The sequence below is a fragment of the Apus apus genome, chromosome 12, assembly GCF_020740795.1.
Source record: "Apus apus isolate bApuApu2 chromosome 12, bApuApu2.pri.cur, whole genome shotgun sequence".
Taxonomy (NCBI): Eukaryota; Metazoa; Chordata; class Aves; order Apodiformes; family Apodidae; genus Apus; species Apus apus.
Genome location: NC_067293.1, coordinates 12,948,623 through 12,968,966, shown reverse-complemented (window position 1 = coordinate 12,968,966; position 20,344 = coordinate 12,948,623). Strand labels below are relative to the sequence as shown.

The window sequence follows — 20,344 nt, the reverse complement described above, 5'->3', positions numbered from 1 at the left end:
CTTTGTCAGGGCTCACCTGCGGAAAGAAGCCGGTGTTTTCCGCCCGTGCTGGCCAGAGCTGCGGAGGCAGCACGTGCCGTCCTGTCCTTGCCCAGGCAGCGACAGGCAGCACACTGGTGCCTCTCAGCAGATTTCTATCCATGGTTTCACCTTGCATAAAAGACCTGGTGCAGTCAGCTTCAGCTCCTGCTTACTGCTTCAGCTTTACAGTCATCTCTTCTGAACGGTGCTGTCTCGGTCACCCCATCTGTGTGGCTGTGACTGGGGCCAGGGTCCCTCTGGCTGCGAGCACTGTGGGACCAGGCAGCCCCAGGGCATCCCAGGCAGAGGGCAGATATTTAAACTTTGTCCAGAGAGATGGGAAAGTGGTGTCTTAAGGCCTTTGTATTTAAACCTCTCCTTTCTTCCCTGTATCTTCATGTGGGATGTATTCAGCTGTGAAAATTTGTCATGCTCGCAGCCTTCTAGGCAAAAAATGGCTTAAATGAGGGTGGTATGAGGATGAGAGAAGCAGACACGTTAGTTCTGGCTAGGAAAAATCCAACCTTGTTCAAGGAACAAGGCAAGTCCTACCTGAGGGACAGCTCTGTAGGACCCTCCTCCCAAGGGGAAACACACAGCATGAGTCCATGAAGACAAAGCTATCTCTGTGCCTGTGCACACACCTCCCTCCCCATCCCTGGCTGAAGTCCCATCTGTCGTTGTCTGTTAGCTAAGCATCTGAGAAGATTAGTGTGATTAAGTGATTAAAATCCAATTAAGGTAATCCCTGACAGCAGACTTCTTCTCTGGGAGGCTGTGATCTGTAGCTTACAGATCATGGATTTTTTATTGTCTTATATCCAATTGTGTATCTGGGAAAGAGAAATTCTTGGGCCTTTTTGGAAGGACTGCTTACAGATACCATAGGGGTGCTCCTGAGAGAAACATCTCTTTGATGCTAATTGGTGATTTGACTCTTCTAGACTCAGCGCCGTGGACATCGCATCATTGCTGGGAAATGTGGAAGAAATCTCTGCATTTCAGCAAACACTGAACCAAGCCTTGGAAGAAGTTGCGAAGTAAGCTTGTGCCATAGTGCTGAGGGTGTTAAGCTATTCAACTGCAGCTAAAAATAATAGGAAGACACATTCATTAAAGTTCCTCCTGGCTGCTGTCTTAGACACATTAAATATAGAAGAAAATAACAGGATTGAAGAAAGGCAACAGGTAGTGCTTTGGCAGGAGGGAAGGTAGAAGAAACTCTTGACATTTCTGCTGTTAAGGCATCTGCTGAATGAAAGTGTCACTAGATTAAAGGTGCATACACATGTAGGGTGGGAGATCTGGCAGGTGTGAGGATGGGGATTGCCAGGGAGCAAACAGCAGATTATTAGAGGTAATTTCCCTCAGGGGAAGGTGGCAGAGCTTAGTCCAGCCTCTCCTTTGGAAGGGCTGAAAAGAGCTGGAGAAAAGACTGAATGTTGGAAATGTATTCAGGCTGTGGCTTCCTTTTCTCTCCACATCTCCTCTCTCATATTCCTGGGGAGCCCAGTGAGTAGCACCACCTCTCCATTGCCCCCAGTGCTTCCCAGCACATCCTCACCAGCCACAGTGGCCTGTGGCATCTCAGCTGCAGCTCTGCTGATGGGACAGGACATGCTGGGTCACACCTTGTCCTGGGGCTGATACCGGGTTGTGGTATGACTGACTGCACCACAAAAACCCAATCCCATGTGAGGGCTTCCTTCCCCCTTCCCAAGTGGCAGGCGTGGGTATTTTGCTTGTTGCTGTAGTGGTGCCCTGGAAATGTCCCCGTGCGGCGGGTGGGCAGATACCTAAGAGTGCTGTAGCTGCAGGGTGCAGATCAAGAGGCTCAATGTGTGCTGGTGTGTTGGTGTCCACAGGCTGCCCGAGAACCAGCAGCGTGTGGGAGGCTGTTTCATGAGCCTGATGCCCCAGTTCCGCTCCCTGTACCTGACGTACTGCGCCAACCACCCCTGCGCCGTCAGCGTCCTCACGCAGCACAGGTGAGTGGTGGAGGGGAAGGTCCAGGCTGAAATCCCTCCTTTAACAAGTTACTTTTATTATTAATGACCTGGCATGGCCTTTGACCTGTATTTTGACAATGGGGCAAGGGGCATAGCATGGGATCCTACTGCTGGGAAAACTGCTGGGACCTTGGGCCTCTTCAGCCTCTCGGATCCAGCATGGAGACAACTTACGCTGCTTGTCTCCAGAGCAGGTCTCACAGCTCCTGTCTGAGCTTACAGGACTCTTGGGTAAAACAGAGGCAACCTCAGCCCTTGCAGTAGCATCTCCTGTGATTGTTACTTGCTAAAGGGCCCAGATGCTGTTTTACACCCACTGCTGAAGTGCTCACACATGGGAGTGTGTTCCCCTGTGGCACTGCAGTGTGGGGCACATAACTGCAGAAGGAGAGTGGTCATTGCATCTCCTGGAATTACCCAATTTAATAGTTGAGCTGCTGTTCAACCGAATGGTTGATTTGCAGGGTCACTGGTAGATTGTCCTTCAACAAGTCCCACTTGAGTAAACACTTGAATTTGTATAACGTCATGCTGAAGAGCATGCCAAGCCAAAAGGCTACAACTGTGTCATCCCTAATGCAGCTTAGTTGTCCTCCCTGCAGTGATGGGAAAGCCAGGACCCAGGCATACTGTTTAAGTCTTCCTGTTCTGTAGTGGGAACTCATAATATATGTACTTAACCTGCTGAGATCCCTCTTTAATTCAGCCTAGCAAAAAGCTTGGCTCCTTTAAAGGACTCATTCATGTTGTTCTCCAGTCTGATCCCTTCTCTTAAATCAGTCAAAGGATCAGCTTTGGCTTCTGTACTGACACACATAAGCTGTGTTTTCCAGAACTATGTACAAGCTCACTACAGCATCACAGCTCTCAGCAGGGTCCTGTCATGTTGCTGCAATGTCCTCCAGCACAGCAGCAGCCTCTGCAGCCCCTGTTGTCCACCAGGCACCTGGCCCTGTGCCACCTTGCTCTGCTGGGGGACCAGCTGCAAGCACCCATGTACCCCAGAGCCTGTGCAAACCAACAACCCCCAGCACCCTCCTCTGCATCACTGGGGAGTGGGGTCTTGCTTGGCTGGAAACACTGGGTCTGCAGTGGGGTGATGCTCAGAGGGGAGGCTGTGCTGCCTTTAGAAAGGCAGAGCTCAGAGCAGAGCCCCAGCCAGCAGGAGAGTGTGGGAGGCAGCAAAACAGCCCTCAGCAGCGGCGAGCCTGCCTGCTTGTTGTTGTCTCTATTTATAGTGATGAGCTGGAGAAGTTCATGGAGAGCCAGGGTGCGGCCACCCCAGGCATTCTCATCTTAACCACGAGCCTCAGCAAACCCTTCCTTAGGCTGGATAAATATGTGACCCTGCTGCAGGAGCTGGAGCGGCACATGGAGGTAGGTGGGATGTGGGGCTGCCGGGCAGGCTCTGCCCCCAGGTGCTGCAGGAGCTGCCCATGAGCTGCAAGAGGTACCTCTGCCCATTGGAATTGGAGCACCACATTGCTAAAAGTACTGAGCGCCCCTCCAGGGAGTTGTTCCACCTCCGTGGGACATAATCTACCTTTCAGATTAAAAGAGGGGAAGCAGTGGAGCCTGGGGATGTTGTGGGTAGGCAGTACCTGCTCTTCACCCCAGCTCTTTCTCAGTGGTGGGCCATTTCCAGCACAAGTCAAAGCAGGGTTCAGGGTCAGGCTACAACTGGTATTTATTTGCACGGCAGGTAGTAAATCAGTGTTTTGATTATAATTTCATGAGAATCCTGTCCCCAGCTGCTTGCTCCTGCAGCTCACAGGCACATTCCCACCCCTTGCCCGAGGCTGGTGGTCCTGTGGGGTGGCAGACATCGATCTGGCAGCCAGTGCAGACATGGGGGTGGAGGAAGTGCCTGGGAGCAGGGAGAGCAGTGAGGGAGGACAGACTTCCTCGGCAGGTGGCAGACCTGCTTTATGACATTTTTTCCTCTGTGGGGACTCTAAAGGTCTCTGCTGTTGGAGCTCTGCTACTCACCTGCAGGGGTCCTCCAGCCACAGGGCTGCAAACCTCAGGGGTGGTGCAAGGAGGTGAAGAAAACAGAAGTAGCAGTCTATTTTAACTTAGTTTGCTTTTTCCCTCTTCCAGGATTAATTAGCCGTTAATTACTCAGCATGTTTAGCCATGATCATTCAAATCCACATCCCAGCCAGAGGATTAAAACCTCTGCTTGAGCCAGGGGATTTTCTGCATAGGAGGGGGCATAAAAGTCTGCCCTGTAGGCACAAACCAGACTGACCTATCCCACTCTCACCTGTCTTAGCTGAGCTGCTGGGACTGTGCTGGGCTTGGCTGCAGCCACCTGCAGCTCATTGCAGGATGCTGTATGGGGTCAGCAGTGGATCTGGGGACACACACATCAGCTGTTTCTCTGAGCTTCGAGGCCAAGTGTGGGGGTTTTGTTGCATGAATCAGTAGGGTTGAGGTTTAAACTGTGATGCCGTGGGAGGAGTATGGATGGATGCAGTGTAGATGTATGCAGTGTGGATATATGCCATAGCATTCCCTGTACTGCTGTGCAGGTGGAGATGGGACAGGTCTGTCCAGGGCAGCCCTCATCCCCCATTCAGAGGTGAGCCATCCCAGGCATCCTCTGACAGCTGCAGGGCCAGCTCCATCACAACAACCTAGACAACTCAGGGTTTGCTTGGCATGGTCTGGAAGGTGAAGAGCTGGTGATGTAGCCTTAGATGCCCAAGAGAAGGTGCCAAGAGTGTACTAGCATGCAGCTGCAGTTAGAGATAAGGGCCAGTATCCTGCTTTCTCCTCCCTGACCCAAGAGGTCACATTGAGCAGGGCGGTGAGGAAGCCAACTCTGGTACCTGGGGGAACCTGGTTCTGCTGGGCAGTGGGTGCTGTGCAAGGCAGCTGCAGCTGCTGCTGAAGGATTTTCCTCTCTCTTCACCAGGAGGCGCATGCAGATCACGAAGAGGTTCTGAAAGCCATCACATCCTTCAAGTCCCTTGTGGTAGGTGGCAATTCTTAAAATAGAGTGCTCCATTTCAGGGCTGCATTTCACAAAGAATGAGTCAAGCCTGACATTTGTCTCCTCATTAGAAAAAAAGGTCTCTTGGCTTGGAAAAGATGGGTTATAAAGGATCTTAATTTGAAGTTTTAAGCCTCGAGCTGCCACTCTGGCTGTGTGTTTCAGGAGTTCCACACCGGCTCCACGGTCCCAGCAGCAGAAACAGAGGATCTCTGACTTTCTGTACTGCAGAAAGCCACATGTGGGCAGTGGTGACTGCGGGGTCCCTTTCTTCTCCTTTTCCCTCCAAACCCTAATCATTTGCCACCTGAAACTAGACCATCCCTTGCTCCTTTAGATGAGCTGTGAAAGATTAACACAAGTGTCTGACTCAACCCATCTGAGCCTGTTGAGTGACTCTTGGTTTTGTTGCAGTTTGCTCCCCAAGCATCAGGAGGCTTTGACCGTATTGCAGGTAATTTGTGGCACCAGGTGCTGTGGCCATTGGCTGGTGAACAGAGCAAGCAGCAATGAAAGGATGAGTCAGAGATAACAGTCCTGTTTCTGTGAGTTGTGTTACCTACACCCCTCAAAGTCCTGAGATGAAAAAGAGGGGGTAAAGCCACCCATGTGTGCAAAGGCTTTACCTGGCAAAGCTTTTTTCAGTTATTAAAAAACCTATAGACTCTCTCACTTTGTAGCCACTGAATACCTTTCACTATAACCACTCCAGATGTGGTCCAACTTCCTTCCTTCGCAAAGCAGATGCAAGTTTTCAGTGCTTAGCAGTGCAGATAAAAGATGGGGAGGAGAAAGTTCATAGAAAACAGGAAAGGGCAATCTTGTAACATCTACTTAGAAACTCAGCTCCCTTTCTATATATTCTAGTAGACAACAGGGGAATAATTCATTTAAATTACAAGGTGTCATTAATCTTCAGGAGTGCTCAGAAATGATGGTTTTACTTGAAATGTGTAGTTGGGCACAGAGCAATTTAATGTGATTACAATACAGCTGAAAAAGGTTCAGTGCGGATTTGAGGTTAGATAGGCAGAGATGCCCCTCGTGATGGACACATGGTCCTGTGGTGGGACCAGGGATGCTCCTGAGTGATGGCAGGACAGGGACATCTGTCACATCTGCACAGACTGTGATGGATTGCTGTGTTTTTCATATGGATTTGCATCCTGGAAACATTGGATTCAGACACCCCGGAGAACCATCAAAACCCACAGCAATTGCAAAACCAGAGGAAGCCCCCGCAGTTTGGTTCAAAAGTGTGTGTTTTCAGACTAGACACAATACAGCCTCTCCTTCTGAAGATCTGGATAGTCTAAAGAGTTTGTATGAAAATGAGCTGGAAAGGAGGAAAATCTCTGTCAGAAACAGGGGTTTGGAAAAAAAAACAAGCAGCTGGTAAAAACTGAGCTTGGGTTTGGCTTTGCAGCAATTTTCCCTGTTAGGAGAGGGGTCAGTCAAGGCAAGTTTTGCTTGGATTTGCAGGGCTGTCATTGCTCAGTCAGCGTTGTCCTCTGCTTCCTGAAAACTGCTGAAGGCCTGGCTGCTCCATGGATCTCTACGAGTCCCCAGATGCTGAGCATTGGTGCAGTCATTTCAGTTATGGCACCTATGAAAACTTCTTTTTTGTGCTACTTCACAGCTGAAATACCGCACCAAGTCCTGCTTTTGGGTTTGCAAATTTTGGTTAGAAAATATCCACCCATCTGACCTGTGGGGACTTTGCATCGCTGCGAGTATAATTCTCTTTGCTGTTTGGGCAAAATGGGCAAAAATGTCTCTGAGCAGCAGCAAAATTAGAGGCATTTAGCTCTGCTCAGTCTTGATTTGGAAAATGTGACCCTGTACTCTCAGAGGTAGGACTGGTTTGGAAGGAAAAGTTTGCTCAGCACAGTTTGCAATTTCTTTGACATTTTAACATATTCATTACTTCATAAATTGCTAGGGTGTGATTATTTTTAAACTAACTTTGTCTGACAGAGCCAAAGCAGGCTTTCCTGATTTCTAGATGTGACCAGCCCTGAGCCCACGTGGCTGTTGGAGGGTTGCTAGTGAAACCATCTTGGTTGGGGTGGTTTGGGTTTGCCCTTTGGCTAACAAAGTGCCCTGCTGTGATTCCCAGTCGCAGTGCCAGGAGCTAAGGAAGAGGAAACAGCTTGAACTGCAGATCCTTTCTGAATCCATCCAGCGCTGGGAAGGAGAGGACATAAAAACAATGGGAAACATCATCTATATGTCCCAGGTTATGGTACAGTGTGGGGGAAGTGAGGTGAGTTCAGTGGCCTGTCTCCTGGGTAAAGACATTGTGTTCAGATGCCCCCCCTTGCTCGTGGGATCAGTGGTGCAAGGTGGCAGCAACTCTCACCCCAGGCCAGCCAAGTGCTGACAAATAATGCTGATAAATAATTTTACTTGGAGAAGTGCTGTGCAAGGGGGCTGTGCACGTCCTTGGAGCCAGGCACTGCGTCACACCCTGGGGGCTCAGCTTCAGCCTTCAGTGACACACTTTTCAAGCAGAAGTGTCTCAGTGTTGTATAGCACATTAATTTCGCGCTTTCCCCCTGTGACTTACTCTGAGAAATGAGATTGACTTAAAAGTGTGCATTAGCATAACCATTTTGCCACGTCCTGCTCACAGTGTGGTGGCTGCCCTGATGTCCTGCTCCAGAGCTGACTGTGCTTTGGAAATAACTGGAGGGATTCCTGTGCTGCTGTTCCCAAAGCATCACACCAGTGCTCGACACACACCTTCACCAGGGTTGTTAAAACCATGTTTGGTGTTTGCTGTGTGGGAAAGTGCCTCTTGGCACTGAATTGCTTGCTGTAGCAACTTTCCCACGGGAAGGGAAGACCTGTAAAACAAAGCCCTGTAGAGTCTAGTCCTCAAGTCTTGTTTGGGGTGTGAACTGCTGAGGGACATAAGGTCTTAGTCTTCTGAGGCACTCTGAAGTTATTGGGAGTCAATAGTATTGTCAGGATTAGCAGGATGCAGGCAAAATGTATGCAGGAAAAGCTAGTACAGAAATGAGATGCTGTCAAGAAAAAGAGCCAAAATAATCAGTTTGGGGGTGGTCTCTGGAAGGCTGCGATTCCAGCTGCAGCAGATTCAGTTTGCTGAAGGATGCTGGAGGAAGCTGCTTGTGATGCATTGCAAACTGGACCAACATCAACGTTTTTCCCCGCAGGAGAAGGAAGAGCGGTATTTCTTGTTGTTTTCAAACGTTTTGCTGATGCTGTCTGCAAGCCCACGGATGAGTGGGTTCATCTATCAGGTAGGCATGCTTAATTTGAAGCTGCAAGGCGTTAGGTGTGAAAAAGGAAGTCAGATAGCTCTTATCAAATTCAAATCCTTTCTTTCCTGAAACCTCTCTGTTGTGATGCAAATGCCCCAGGCTGGGAAACAGGGCTTAGTTTAACATGCCTGCCAGGACACTTAGTGCCTTTGTCCTGCCACCTGGTTAAACAGCATTTGGTAAGTGTGAATGCTGTGAAATTAGGGAAAAAAACAAACCCCAGAAGCATGTCCTACATGCTGTTCTCAAGATTTTTGTGTGTCTGTGTGTGTGTGTAAGGTGTCCTGACCCAGCTGTAGGGTTCCGCCCCACATGACCAGACAGCTAATTTTCAGGGTTGGGCTATCTCTGGAAAATACTTCACTGCTATAAAGCCCACTGTACAGAGACAAACATTTTCACTCCATGAGGCACCCCAAAGCACTGTATGTCTTGCGTTTTACGATTGGCATGGCTGCAATCAGGCTGTTGGGAGCTTGGCTTTTCTTCAGTTGACTGAAACAGTCAATACCCCCAGGGAAGGGATGTTGTGTCCTTTGTCATATACAAGGGTGATGGTAAAGATTTGGGAAGGATTTGGCTGGGTTTTTAGATTTTACCCACCAGTGGTGAGTAAGGTGAGCATGTAGTTCAGCATGCAAAATAGAGGGACAGGTGAGGCTTTCAGAAAAACCAGGGGAAGTTCATCCTGACTTGGCTGTAAAAAGGGTTTGCACCTAGTGAAGGGAAGGGGCAGCAGATGAGCCAGGAATGACTCAGATGTAATGGGAGCCTCTTCTCTGGGGTTTGACCTAGTTGTGCAGGGAAATCTAGATCCATACATTAAGGGAGGCTCTTCCTGCAGTCTGAAGCTTTCACAAATTAGTTTTTAATGGCATTTCCTAAAGAGAAAGAAATCAGAAGAAACATGCAGAACAGCACCCGCTGGGAAGCAGATGCAGACACTGACTCCTCCTCACTTCTCCTAGGGAAAGCTGCCTTTGACAGGAATGACGCTGACAAAGCTGGAAGATGCTGAAGGGAACGAGCACGTGTTTGAAATTGCAGGTCAGTGTGGCCCCTACCTGGGGACATCCTTGTGCTTCAAACAGCAGCTTATAGCCTTAGATATATATATCTATCTATATATATATATAGCCTTAGGTACTGGTCCTCCTTGTGTCCCCACCCACTGCACAAAGCTCTTCTTTTTAGCTCTTTTACCTTGTGTTGTCTGAGTTCCTGAGCATCTCCCTCCTGCTCGAGGCAACCTCCTCTCAGTGCTCTCGAGCTCTGTCTCTGGCACTGGGCTGCTTTTGGAGACTGCAGTGTTCATATGGGACAAATATCCTGCCAGGGCTGATTGTGGCCCCATTAGCACTGCTCTGTGGCATGCATGCTCTGTCTGCATCCTGGGTCTATCCCATGCAGTTATGAGCACTTAATTTATTGTCAGACTAACAGCTCTGGTCATCAGGTAGCTTTCCTAGTGTTCCAGCCAGTTTTCCCCTTCAGTTTATCTCATTGCTTGTACCTATACACAGTTGTCATGCTCAGTGACCTGGCTGCAGTTCAGCTATTTGTGCTGGTGGCATTTGGTGTCAGGGCCCAATTAATCGTGCAAATGTGTTTGCTTACTTTTAACCTTAAATAATTCCTCACACATTCATCTTGCCAGCTCCCTTTTCCTGTGCTGCTTCTGTGGATGCTCCCATGGTCCCTTGATGGGCAGTCACATCTTTGTCCTTTTGCAGCCGCTGGACTTTTCAAACTGAGGGCCGGCTTGCTGCTGTGTCGAGTAGAGCTCACATTGTGTTTCCTCCTGGGTCTCTACCACGTGTTAAAGACGGTTATTTAACCCTCTGCCACAGGGAACATGATGGAGCGGATCACCGTGTCCTGCAGCTCCAGCCAGGACTTGCATGAATGGCTGGACCACTTGCAGAGGCTGACCAAAGGGACATGCAACACCATATCCAAAACACAGTCCTGGAGTGCTCACTCGGTAAGCATCACCCCTCCCCAAGCCTCTCTGCTGCCCAGGGTCTCAGCACAGCCTGGTGTCTCAGTTTCAGCAGTAGACCTTGGTACAGAGCTGATGTGTACAACTGTCAGATACATCCTGCAGTTCTGCTTGTAACCATGTTGTGTTTCTACCATTCTGCACATATCCTGCCCTGTTTTGGTTGCAACCTAGATGTGGCAACTTATAGATGCACTCTTCTTGTCCACCTCCCTCTGCTCCTCTATGTTGTTTGGTGTTTTAACAGTTTTCGTTTGTTCTCATCTATTTTCTCAGACATTTAGTTCAGCCGGACAGGTCCGTGGGCCTCTGGAACCCCCCAAAATCCTTAAGCCCTGGAGCCTCAGCTGCCTCCGTCCTGCTCCTCCACTCAGACCATCGGCAGCGCTGAGTTACAAAGAGGTAACCATCCCACCTGCCTGCAGAGAGCCCTGGTTTCATGGCATTCCCTAGTGCTCGTGCCCAGGGTTCTTGTCCCAGTAGTGAGGACCCAGAAGCTTAGGTTACTGGGGATGTTGCTTGTTGCTGTGGCTGGCTTTGTGCTGCAAGGGAAGCAGGAGCACGTGTGTTTGCAGGCTCAGCCCCATTCCCCATGTTTGCTGACGGCTGCTGTAGCCAGCACCCTTGGCTGCTGGATGTCATCAGTCCCACAGTGGGGTGTCCCTCAGCCTTGTGTGTCCCATCGGTGCCATGGTGGAGCTGTCTCTCCTCCTTCTGCCTTGGTCACAGCTGTGGGTGTGAGCCAGGCTCCCTGCTGCCACGTTCTGCACCAAGAGGAGCCGTAGCAGCGGCTCAGCGTTGCTCAAACCGGTGCTGCAGGATTAAGCAGAGCAATGAGAAAGAGGGAAGAGGCCTGTTGATATTTCTCGTGTCTCCCCATCCCGTGTTTTGGTGGCTGGAGCAGGGCTCCCTGCATCAGCCATGGGGTTCAACCCTCCTTCGCCGCCCACGCCAGCACTTTACACACCCAGACCCTGCTGGGAGGCAGCAACCTGAGGAATCGCTTCCCCCACAGAAACCCCAAGGTGGGAGGCAGCGTGGGGAAACCCAAAATACAACCCTGCTCCCTTTCTCACCCCCTGCTGCAACTGCAGTACTCTCCTTCCCTACCTCACATTAAACTTTTGGGATTACTCACTAGTAACTGTGGTAACGTTCCCTCTGCGGAGCAAGCACTCCAGTTCTGAGTCAGCCACCCTTCCTGGTACAGCAGCCCTGGGAGTGTCACTGCCCGGGCTGCCAGTGGGGACAGGGACAAAGAGGGGTCAAACCCCCTAGTCCATAGGGATGAGGGGCCCAGCAGCCAGGGAGGCTGTGGGTCCGCTGCTCCAGGTAGAGATTTTAGGCAGCCTCACGGCATTTTGTTACATTTATTTCTTAAAATTTGTAAAACATCACATTCTCTTTGGGAATTAAGTTGTTCAAAAAGCAGCCGAGCAGACTGGAAACAATCCTTAAAGTCTGCATGGTCCAAATCTAATGTAGACAAAACCATTTCTTGCTTGTGTGGTGAATTAAAATATAGGAAGAGGTTTGATTAGAGGAGAAATTATTCTGCATGGAAGTGCGAGGCTGATATTTGTTTATAAGGTAGGCCAAAGCCACAGATTGAGTGGTATCATTAACACCTTGGTCTTTTGCAGTCTCTCAGTTGTCCCCTGCTGTGCATAGCAGGAGTTTAACTCTCTGTGTTGAGAGCAGGTCAGAAGTTTTTTGCCACAGAGGCCGGGCAGGCAGGGAGCCCTGAGGGGTGGGATGCTGCTGCCGGCAGGATGGCAGCGTGCAAGGTGTCAAAGGACAAAAACTAGTTTGCATGGGAACAGGCTGAGCTCATCACCTTGGTGGAAACCCAACAGCCAGTGGGTCCACCAGAGCCAGGGCAGAGCTGGGCAGGCAGCCTGGTACCCAGTAAGCCCAGCCTGCACCGAGAGGGCAGCTTCCCCTGAGGGGAGTGACTTGTGGACATGTGCCTGTGATGACAGTTGTTGGCCCAAGCAGATCTGCGTCTGTCTCCTCCCTCCCTCTGGGGTGCTTGGTCACTAAGCAGGATTCCTATTTCACTGTTGTGTTTTTCTTTTTACATTAAAGTAGGGCACAAAATCAACTGTACTAACAGCTTCCTATAATGAAGGCACCTTCCTGTATTGGTGGAATAATGAAGAAATTCAAATTTCAAAGGTTATTTGCAGAGAAGGGAGTGGGGAGGTTTGATTAGAAGATTAGAGAATTTCAGACATCCAGTGTTACTCTAATTGGCTTCAAGCAGCATAGGACGGGATGGCACAGTCTTGTGCATTTCCTTGCACCTCGCCGTGCTCAGGAAACCCCAGAACCTGCTTGCGTACTGCACAGCACTCATGTTATTTCCATTGAAATTGGGTCATTTTTCCTGTTCCATTTCCAGTAATCATTTGAAATGACAGAGCAGGTGCTGTGGGTAAAGCGGTGTGTCGGATTCAGGTTAGCAAAGTGAAAAAGGTTCACAGATGATGTATTCAGCTCTTATTTATTTATTTATTTATTTAGTGGCCTGCTTTGCATTACATGGAGGGTTTATAACATCAGGATTCATTACTTTGCTGGCCAGACCTGCAGGAGAGCCTTGTTGCTCCCTGTGCCAAGCATCCCAGGGGTGTGCAGGCAGCTCCCTGTCCTGCCACTGGAGCAGGGGGGTTCTGCTGTCCTGCTGCCTGGCACTGGCAAGTTACCAGGGGGAACGGCAGGTCCCTCAAGGGGGTCCCCTTTGAGAAGATGCAGTCCTGGAGGACTGTCACCAGGCTGGGCAGAGCATCTCATCATCCCGGCTGGGTTGGGTTGGAGAACACAAGACCAGTGTTGAGTGTGGGGCCAGACCCCAAGGTGCTCCCTGGGGCTCGGATGGAGCCAGCCGTGCAGCAATGGGTCCTGTGTTTATAAGCACCATTTTAGACAACCAACATCTACAGAAACCTACTGCTAACCATGTAACATAGGCATGTTCTCTATTTTGATGTTTTGAATGTATTAATGCCCACTTACCATGTGTTTCACATGTAATTTTTTCAGTTTTGCATGGCAACTTGCTCCTTTGCATGTTGGTAGTGCTCAAAAACCAGTACAGGGTGTGCCGCATTAATCACAGGACTAACATTGAAATGTGTTTTAGAATTGTGGATTTAATGGACTTGGTCAATAAAACCATCAGTCTCTCACACTCATCTTCTCTTTCTTTGCATATTCATTGTAGAGGATGTCTTATATCTTAAAGGTAAGGGTAGATACATCTCTTTGGCTTGTCCTGGCAAAGAATGCTTGTTCCTGTTCATGCTTCTCATGCTTGCACGACCCTAATCTTGCCTGGCTGTATCTGTAAGTTATCACAAGACTCAGTGTCGACTGGCAAATGTATTTTGAGGTAACTCTTAAGAAGGATTTAGTATTGTGGTATTTAAACTGCCTGGCATGTCTCCTCTCCTGCATAGACTCCTGATTGCCTGCAACCTACTAATACACTAATTCTCTCCCAATCAGCAAGACTTGTAACTCAGTGAAGGAGATAAAAGCTTGTGTTTCTTACTTGTGGAGTCGTAGCAAAAACTAACTTCGTGTTTGTTTGTTCTCTGTGTATGTGTGGGGGATCTATACTCTCCTACAAATTGTGTGTATTTAGAGGCAATGTCATTTGTCGACTGTTTCATATTAGAAATCAAACTGAGTCAAGGAAAGATTGTAGGCTTTTCCAGCAAAGACCCCAGAGTTGGTAAGCAGACTAAAAGTGCTGTGAATGTGTTTGAATTCTTTGGCTAAGGATCTTAGCTGAGCATCGAATTCGCTAAAGGAGCTTGTCCTGTCCCAGACCTGCAGGTGCTCCAGGGAGCAGTGGGCCACAACTAGCACATGGGAAAGGCAAAAAGCATCATTTTCCCCAGCTTTGTCATTGTCTGCTTTGTAGTTCTCTAATGTGTTGTTGTGTGTAACACGGGTAGCTGCATTCAGCTGCTCTGCTCTGCTCTTGGGGCTGCCTGTGGTTCTGCTTCAACACGAGTCTGTTTCTCTGTAGGATTCCAGCAAAAGTCCAAAAACAATGAAGAAGTTTCTTCCAAAAAGGAAAACTGAGAGAAAACCATCTGATGAAGAGTTTGTTATTCGAAAAAGTAAGTGTTGTATTTTTCTCTTCTTATTGGAGGTTTCTGTGTGCTCAGTGACGTCCATGGGACTTTGAGAATGGCCTTTCTTGCAGTGCAGGATGTGACAGGATGCTCACGTTGTGAGCAAGCTTATGTGCTCCTGGGCACAGGAAGCTTCTGGAAGCACACAGGTCCTCAGCCTCTGACAGATCCCCTTCCAGTTACGAGTGACAGACAAGCTACCCCCTTCCTAAGGTGATTGCTAACACAAGGCCTCAGGTTGTGGGTGGTCTTGTTCTGGGTACAAAGCCAAGGAACTACTTCCAAGTAGTTAAAAGTTGCAGTAAAACTGCACATCAATAGTCATAAAAATACATCTGAGAGCTGGGACAAACTCTTACCTGGCCGTGACGGCAGGTCCTGGAACACTTTCCACTGGGCATCAAGGAACAAAAAAAGGCCTTATCCCTACAGGGGTGTTCACCTGCAGAGGGATGTGCTGAAAGCTCCCTGAAGTCCACTTGGGACACTCCTCGGGGTTTCTACATGAAAGGCCATGGTCACACAGTGGTGACCTGCTGTGGTATAAAACCTGAAGGTTAGTTGTCTCCCTCAAGAAGACAGCACTGAGCTAATGCTGGAAATGAAGACTTCATTTTTCCATGTCCTGCTCTGAGAAGGCTGTACCGGACACCTCCTAGCAGGGCTACTTTGCCTACCCATCTCCTGATGCTCCCTGCACCCAAAGTCAGGCATTACCCCTTGACTTTTGCTGAGATGAGCAGCTAGAAGTGCATTTTCCTACCATTTAGCCATGATACTCAATGCAACAGGACATTGCAAAGGGCAGAAGATGCAAAGGACCTCAAAAAGGAATTAGGCAAGGTCCTGGAGACAGTGTCAGTCAAGGAGACAGCATGCTCTTCTGTTAAGGGACTTGGGAGCAAAGGCTGGGAGAGATGCAGCCCAAGTGCTTGGCTGTTGGCAGCAGCTGGTGTCTGCAATGTTTTACAGGTACGGCTGCGCTGGAAGAAGATGCTCAGATCCTGAAGGTGATTGAGGCATACTGTACTGGGGCAGGCTTCCAGCAAGCCCTCAGCTCAGGTGGGCACACAACCAGAGTGTTTAGTTCTTACTCTGCCTGTAATGCTGATAACCCCTCTGGGAAAAAAAACCCAGATGGTTGCATCATGCAGCAACGAGACTCATGCTAGGAAACTGTGTGGTGTTCAATCTTCAAGATAAGGGAGCTTCATCTACCCAGTGGTTTAGTTGCCATTGTTTTTTCTTCTAAACACAGAGAATGAAGTAGGTAGGAGGGCAGATGAGACACAGCTATTTCACCAGCTCTTGTTAGGAATTAAGCAAACATAGTAAGTGCCTGTGGCTGTCGGCGCTGAAAACCTGATGGTAATCTCAGGTTGCATACAGCTTTAGAAAGGAAGCATGAATATTATCTCCCAATCAGCTGCGTGCTTAAGAGCAAGCTGCTTCATAAGAACCTATCTAACATCTTCAAGTCTGGAAAGATAACTATTTATCATTGGTGGTGAAATGTCGAATTAAATCACTGAACTATCAAATAATGGTATATTTTTAAAAGGGAGGGCATGTTTCTCCTGAGAGCTTTTGACCCTGATAAAATTATTTCATTTATAAGTCATGATGTAGCTTTGGATGCAATAAGCACTCTTGAAAACTTTCCACTTGCTGCTTTAACTCCAAGTCTGTAGGTATAAGGCTGTATGTAACCATGGGAGGCAGCTGGGGGCTGCTCCAGCCCCGGTGTCCCTGCCCCAGCAGATCAGAGGAGCAGGAGAACAAGGCTGTATTTGCTGTGCTGTCTCTCTAGAGTGGCCTGGGCATCAGGAAAAAAGTCTCCTTTTTTCTTCCTTGTGACTAATTCTTGTACACAGGCTCCCGTAAAGACTCCATCCCCCAAGTCCTTCTTCCTGAGGAAGAGAAAATCATCATAGAGGAAACACGAAGCAACGGCCAGACTGTCACAGAGGAAAAGTAAGTGTGGCTGCTCTCCAGTGCAGATCCCTGGGCCACTTTTTGGAAAGACTTTTAAACCAATCCTTTCACCTTCTGCATCTCTGGAGAGGAGAGGGGCTGGTGTCACTGACTTCTGCCTTAGTCCTGGCAAGAGCTGCCAGGCTATTTCAGTTGCTATTTTGTCCCTTTTGAAGAGCAGAGCTGCCTTCCCAGCTGCTCTGACGTGGCTGTAGCCCTCTGGGAGTCTGTGTGCTGCCCTGAGAGCCAGTTTATGCAGTCCCAGAGCTGATCCAGATGTAGCTAATGGGGTCAGTGAGGACAAAACCAAACAAATGGCTCTTTTTCTTTTTTAACTACTGACATGCCGGGCTGCTGCTACCCCTCAGCAGCCTCTGTGGCACCCTGACTGTGAGTGCGTCCAGCCTCAGCATCTGGGTGACTGTTGATCCACTCCTTTTCTAAGCCAGACAGTGAATTCCTTTCATCCTTGTTTGTTTGCAGCATAACCTCGAGGATTCAAGGCCATTTTACAAGATGCTCAGGCATTTCTAGTTCTAAAATAGTTGGTATTTATTGCAGTAGCGTAAACAAGGAAGCCAAAGCCACAGACCTTTGTTGATAATTTAAAGATAGCAGAACAAGGTATTTTTTTTTGAGTTTTGAGAAAAGAGCCCTGAACTTTGAACTGGTGGCCTGTAAATGCTCCCGAGCTATGTTTCCAGAGTCCCCTCATGGGCAGTAGCAGCTGCAGCCTGATGCTTGCAAGGGGCAGCAGAACAAAGCAGAAGCTGGAAGCACCTTCCCCATTAGCACCCATGCTGTTGCTACTGCACTCCAGATCTTTTTATATCTTTTATTTTTAATTTCTTCTTGCAGGAGCCTCGTTGACACAGTTTATGCACTGAAAGATGAAGTCAAAGAACTGAAGCAGGTAATTTTAGTGGGATCGTTTGTGCTGGGAGTTGAACAAAACCCAGCCAGGCTGCACTGGGTCATTGTCTTCTACTGGCTGGTGTCCAGGAAGAGTCTTGCTGATGCTGGTTTTATCCCTCAGCTCCTTCTGGTGTTAGGTCCCTGAATCAAGCAATTGCTTGAGCACCAGAACCAGCAGGAGGGAAGGAGTAGTTGGTCTTCATGGTAACATGAAACTTTCCCCCTACTCTAAAAGCTCTTTCAGCTTGACTATTCATTTTATAGGGGTCTGATGGATACCAATTCTTGTAGACTCAGAGGATGTAGGTCCTCCAGCTGCAAGCCTGGAGGTAGGAGAGACCCCAGCAGGAGAACAGGGTCCTTGAACCCAGCCTAAAATTAGGTTTCCAGGAGAATGCTTCTGCCTTCTTGAAGTCATTGGGACTTCTGTACAGGTCTGTGAGGTAGTAAGGGTCTGCTTGAGTGGATTGGACCACGGGTAACCCATGTTGTTCATCCTCACAAGCTGGCAGTGACCTGTCAAATGTCCTTGATACTTCTCCTCTGAGGCACCAGGCAGCAAAGTGTGAAAGTACCTCATTCCATAAAGCGCAGGGCTATTAACTGCATCTTTATGCCTTTATTTGTCACCTCACAGGAAAACAAAAGGATGAAACAGTGTTTGGAGGAAGAGCTTAAATCCAGGAAGGACTTGGAGAAGCTGGTTAGAAGGCTGCTGAAGCAGACAGACGAGTGTGGCAGGGAGGACACGGGGCGCAAGTCGTCCCTGATCGCCTGAATTCGGGGAGAAGCTGCTGGCAGTGGTGTGTGTGACCTCAGGTGTTTTTTTGGGAAGTGGAACTGGATCCTTTGCCTCTTCTTGCTCCGTATTTTGTTGGTTTGGGGAATTTTGTTACAAAAAAAAAAAAATCATAGAGGAAAAAAGAATAGGTTTTCTTCCATCCAGTAAGGAAATAAACAGAAACAATCACAACTAAACCAGTAAGCAAGCGGTCCATGATTCACAATTCATCTGCAGCAACTAATACCTCATCGTACCTGCTACGGGGAGCAAATGCAAACTCTGCTGGTGACTGCCACTCACAAAGGGTTTGGCAGCAGTTTCCTAGAGGAAGCTTAGGCACTTTTTAATGCTTTCATTCTTTTCAAAAGCACCGGTACCTATTTATTGAATGAAAACATTGAGGTGGCATTGAGCAGAAACCAAAAAGCACCATGCTCCTCTTTTCAGATAATCACAACTGGGGAAGCTTTCCCATCCACCTTTGTTTTCCCCATTAGTTGACTGTAGCGAACTAGAGCCCAGCAATACTGTGGTTCCTGTGTGGCCTTGATACTGATTAAAATGTGCAATTAACGTGAAGACATTTGAACTCCTTGGGGAAGTCAGATCTGGAGCACCTGTCAGAGCGCATGGGAAGGTCTGTTGCACAGTGCTGCCTCCTCACAACTCTTGATTAGCACAACAGGTAACTGCTCTTCTGCCCTCCCATCCCTTTTCTTATGCATGATCTGTAACTCCTACCCCCTCCTTTGTTTTCACATTGAGTGTCCAGGTATCCTATGAGTTTATAGTTTTGCTGTGCTTCCCCTTGCAGGACATGCTTTTCTCTGTATGAAATGTAAACACTGCTTGACAACAAACAACAACCCCCAAATGTGCTGGTTCCCTGCTCCCTTCTGCCCATGTTAGGCTCTCGGATGCTCCTTCCCAAAGGCTGGGAATGTAGCCAATGGCCACTTCTCCCCACCTCCCCCCAAAGGGGCTTTTTGCTAGGAAAAAGGAACTTTCTCTTGGGATAGGAAATCTGTTTGTGCTTTGACAAGAGCTGGAATGCTCCTAGGGCAAGAACATGGAACACCCTTCCAGATCCCTGTAGAGCTCCTCAAACACAGCACGTGGGCAACATGCATCTGTATCAGCTATCTTCATCTTATTTGGTGTTATACCGTAGTTTAGAACTGATGTTTTCCTTCCTTCCTTAGCAACATTATAAAAGTAACCTGTTAAAGTTGTTAAGTCTTATGTATCTTCAGGGCAGCGTGGTCCCAGGCTGTGCAGACACACCACAGCTCATTACAGTCATACTGTCACGTTGATCATGAAGGACATAATGGAGGCAATAATTACAACTCCCTCCTTACAATTAAAATTTAGCCAGAACATAGCAAACGGTGTCTGGGGAGAGCTAGACTCCAAAACATCACAAGGAGTGTAAGAAGAAACAGTCTTTAAATCTAAGCTGTTCCTAGGACAAAACAGGTCTTTTTTGTTCTGGCTACATTTGCCATCTCCAGAGCATCCTAGCTGGATGGCAGCTCCCTGCCTCCCCACCCAGACATGCAGCTGAGCAATTTGGTCAGCAGTCAAGCCCTACTGAGCTGGTTAATGGTTTTCCAGGGTAAGGACCTTGGCTTCACACGGAGCAGCTCCTGCTGCTGCTCTGGGATGCTGTGCCCAAACACCCTGGCACTGCCCAATCCTGCTACCTGCCCAAAGGGGGCCTGGGGACCAGGCTTGTGACGTGCAGCCGGGGCAAGGGAGCAAACCAAGGGCCCTTTGCTCTCCAGGGAGAGGGTGGAAATGTTTTCCTGCTGTCCCCTGGTTTAGTTGAAAGCTGTGCTGTGTACATATGCATGTTTATAAGATGTAATGTGATGGAGGGCACACTGGGACCTTTTGGATCAAGTGTTTATCAAGAGCTAGAAGCCAAAAAAAGACATGAAAATAAAAAGGAAGAGAAGCCATGCTGGATGGACAGCAATGTTTCCATATTTTTACTTTGTTTACAGTGCTTTGTAAATAGGTTCCAGTGAGTCTGTCTTTAGATGGATGTTGTGTCAGCTGCCTTCCAGTTTATCTTTGTCATGTAGGTTTATTTACTGTAACTACTTATGCAAGTTCAACTTTTCTAACATGTTTTTATTTTGAACAGTTTTTTAATTGACATTTTCAACAAATAAAGAAGGATAAAAATTGCTTCTTA

General features: G+C 48.3%; 1 protein-coding gene across 3 annotated transcripts in view; it reads left to right on the top strand.

Moving 5' to 3' along the window:
• The window catches only part of ARHGEF6 (Rac/Cdc42 guanine nucleotide exchange factor 6), a 39,819-nt gene extending 19,475 nt beyond the window's left edge, over positions 1–20,344 (top strand). For 2 of the 3 annotated variants that reach the window (XM_051630161.1, XM_051630160.1), the window contains 15 exons: positions 966–1,061; positions 1,887–2,009; positions 3,269–3,407; positions 4,951–5,010; positions 7,148–7,294; positions 8,211–8,297; positions 9,287–9,365; positions 10,169–10,302; positions 10,597–10,722; positions 13,547–13,567; positions 14,360–14,453; positions 15,441–15,530; positions 16,343–16,442; positions 17,301–17,355; positions 17,995–20,344. In XM_051630161.1, coding sequence (XP_051486121.1) covers positions 966–1,061; positions 1,887–2,009; positions 3,269–3,407; positions 4,951–5,010; positions 7,148–7,294; positions 8,211–8,297; positions 9,287–9,365; positions 10,169–10,302; positions 10,597–10,722; positions 13,547–13,567; positions 14,360–14,453; positions 15,441–15,530; positions 16,343–16,442; positions 17,301–17,355; positions 17,995–18,135 — 1,492 coding nt within the window. In that variant the 3' untranslated portion in view covers positions 18,136–20,344. The remainder of the gene's footprint in view (positions 1–965; positions 1,062–1,886; positions 2,010–3,268; positions 3,408–4,950; positions 5,011–7,147; positions 7,295–8,210; positions 8,298–9,286; positions 9,366–10,168; positions 10,303–10,596; positions 10,723–13,546; positions 13,568–14,359; positions 14,454–15,440; positions 15,531–16,342; positions 16,443–17,300; positions 17,356–17,994) is intronic. The other variant, XM_051630159.1, reaches the window with a different exon arrangement.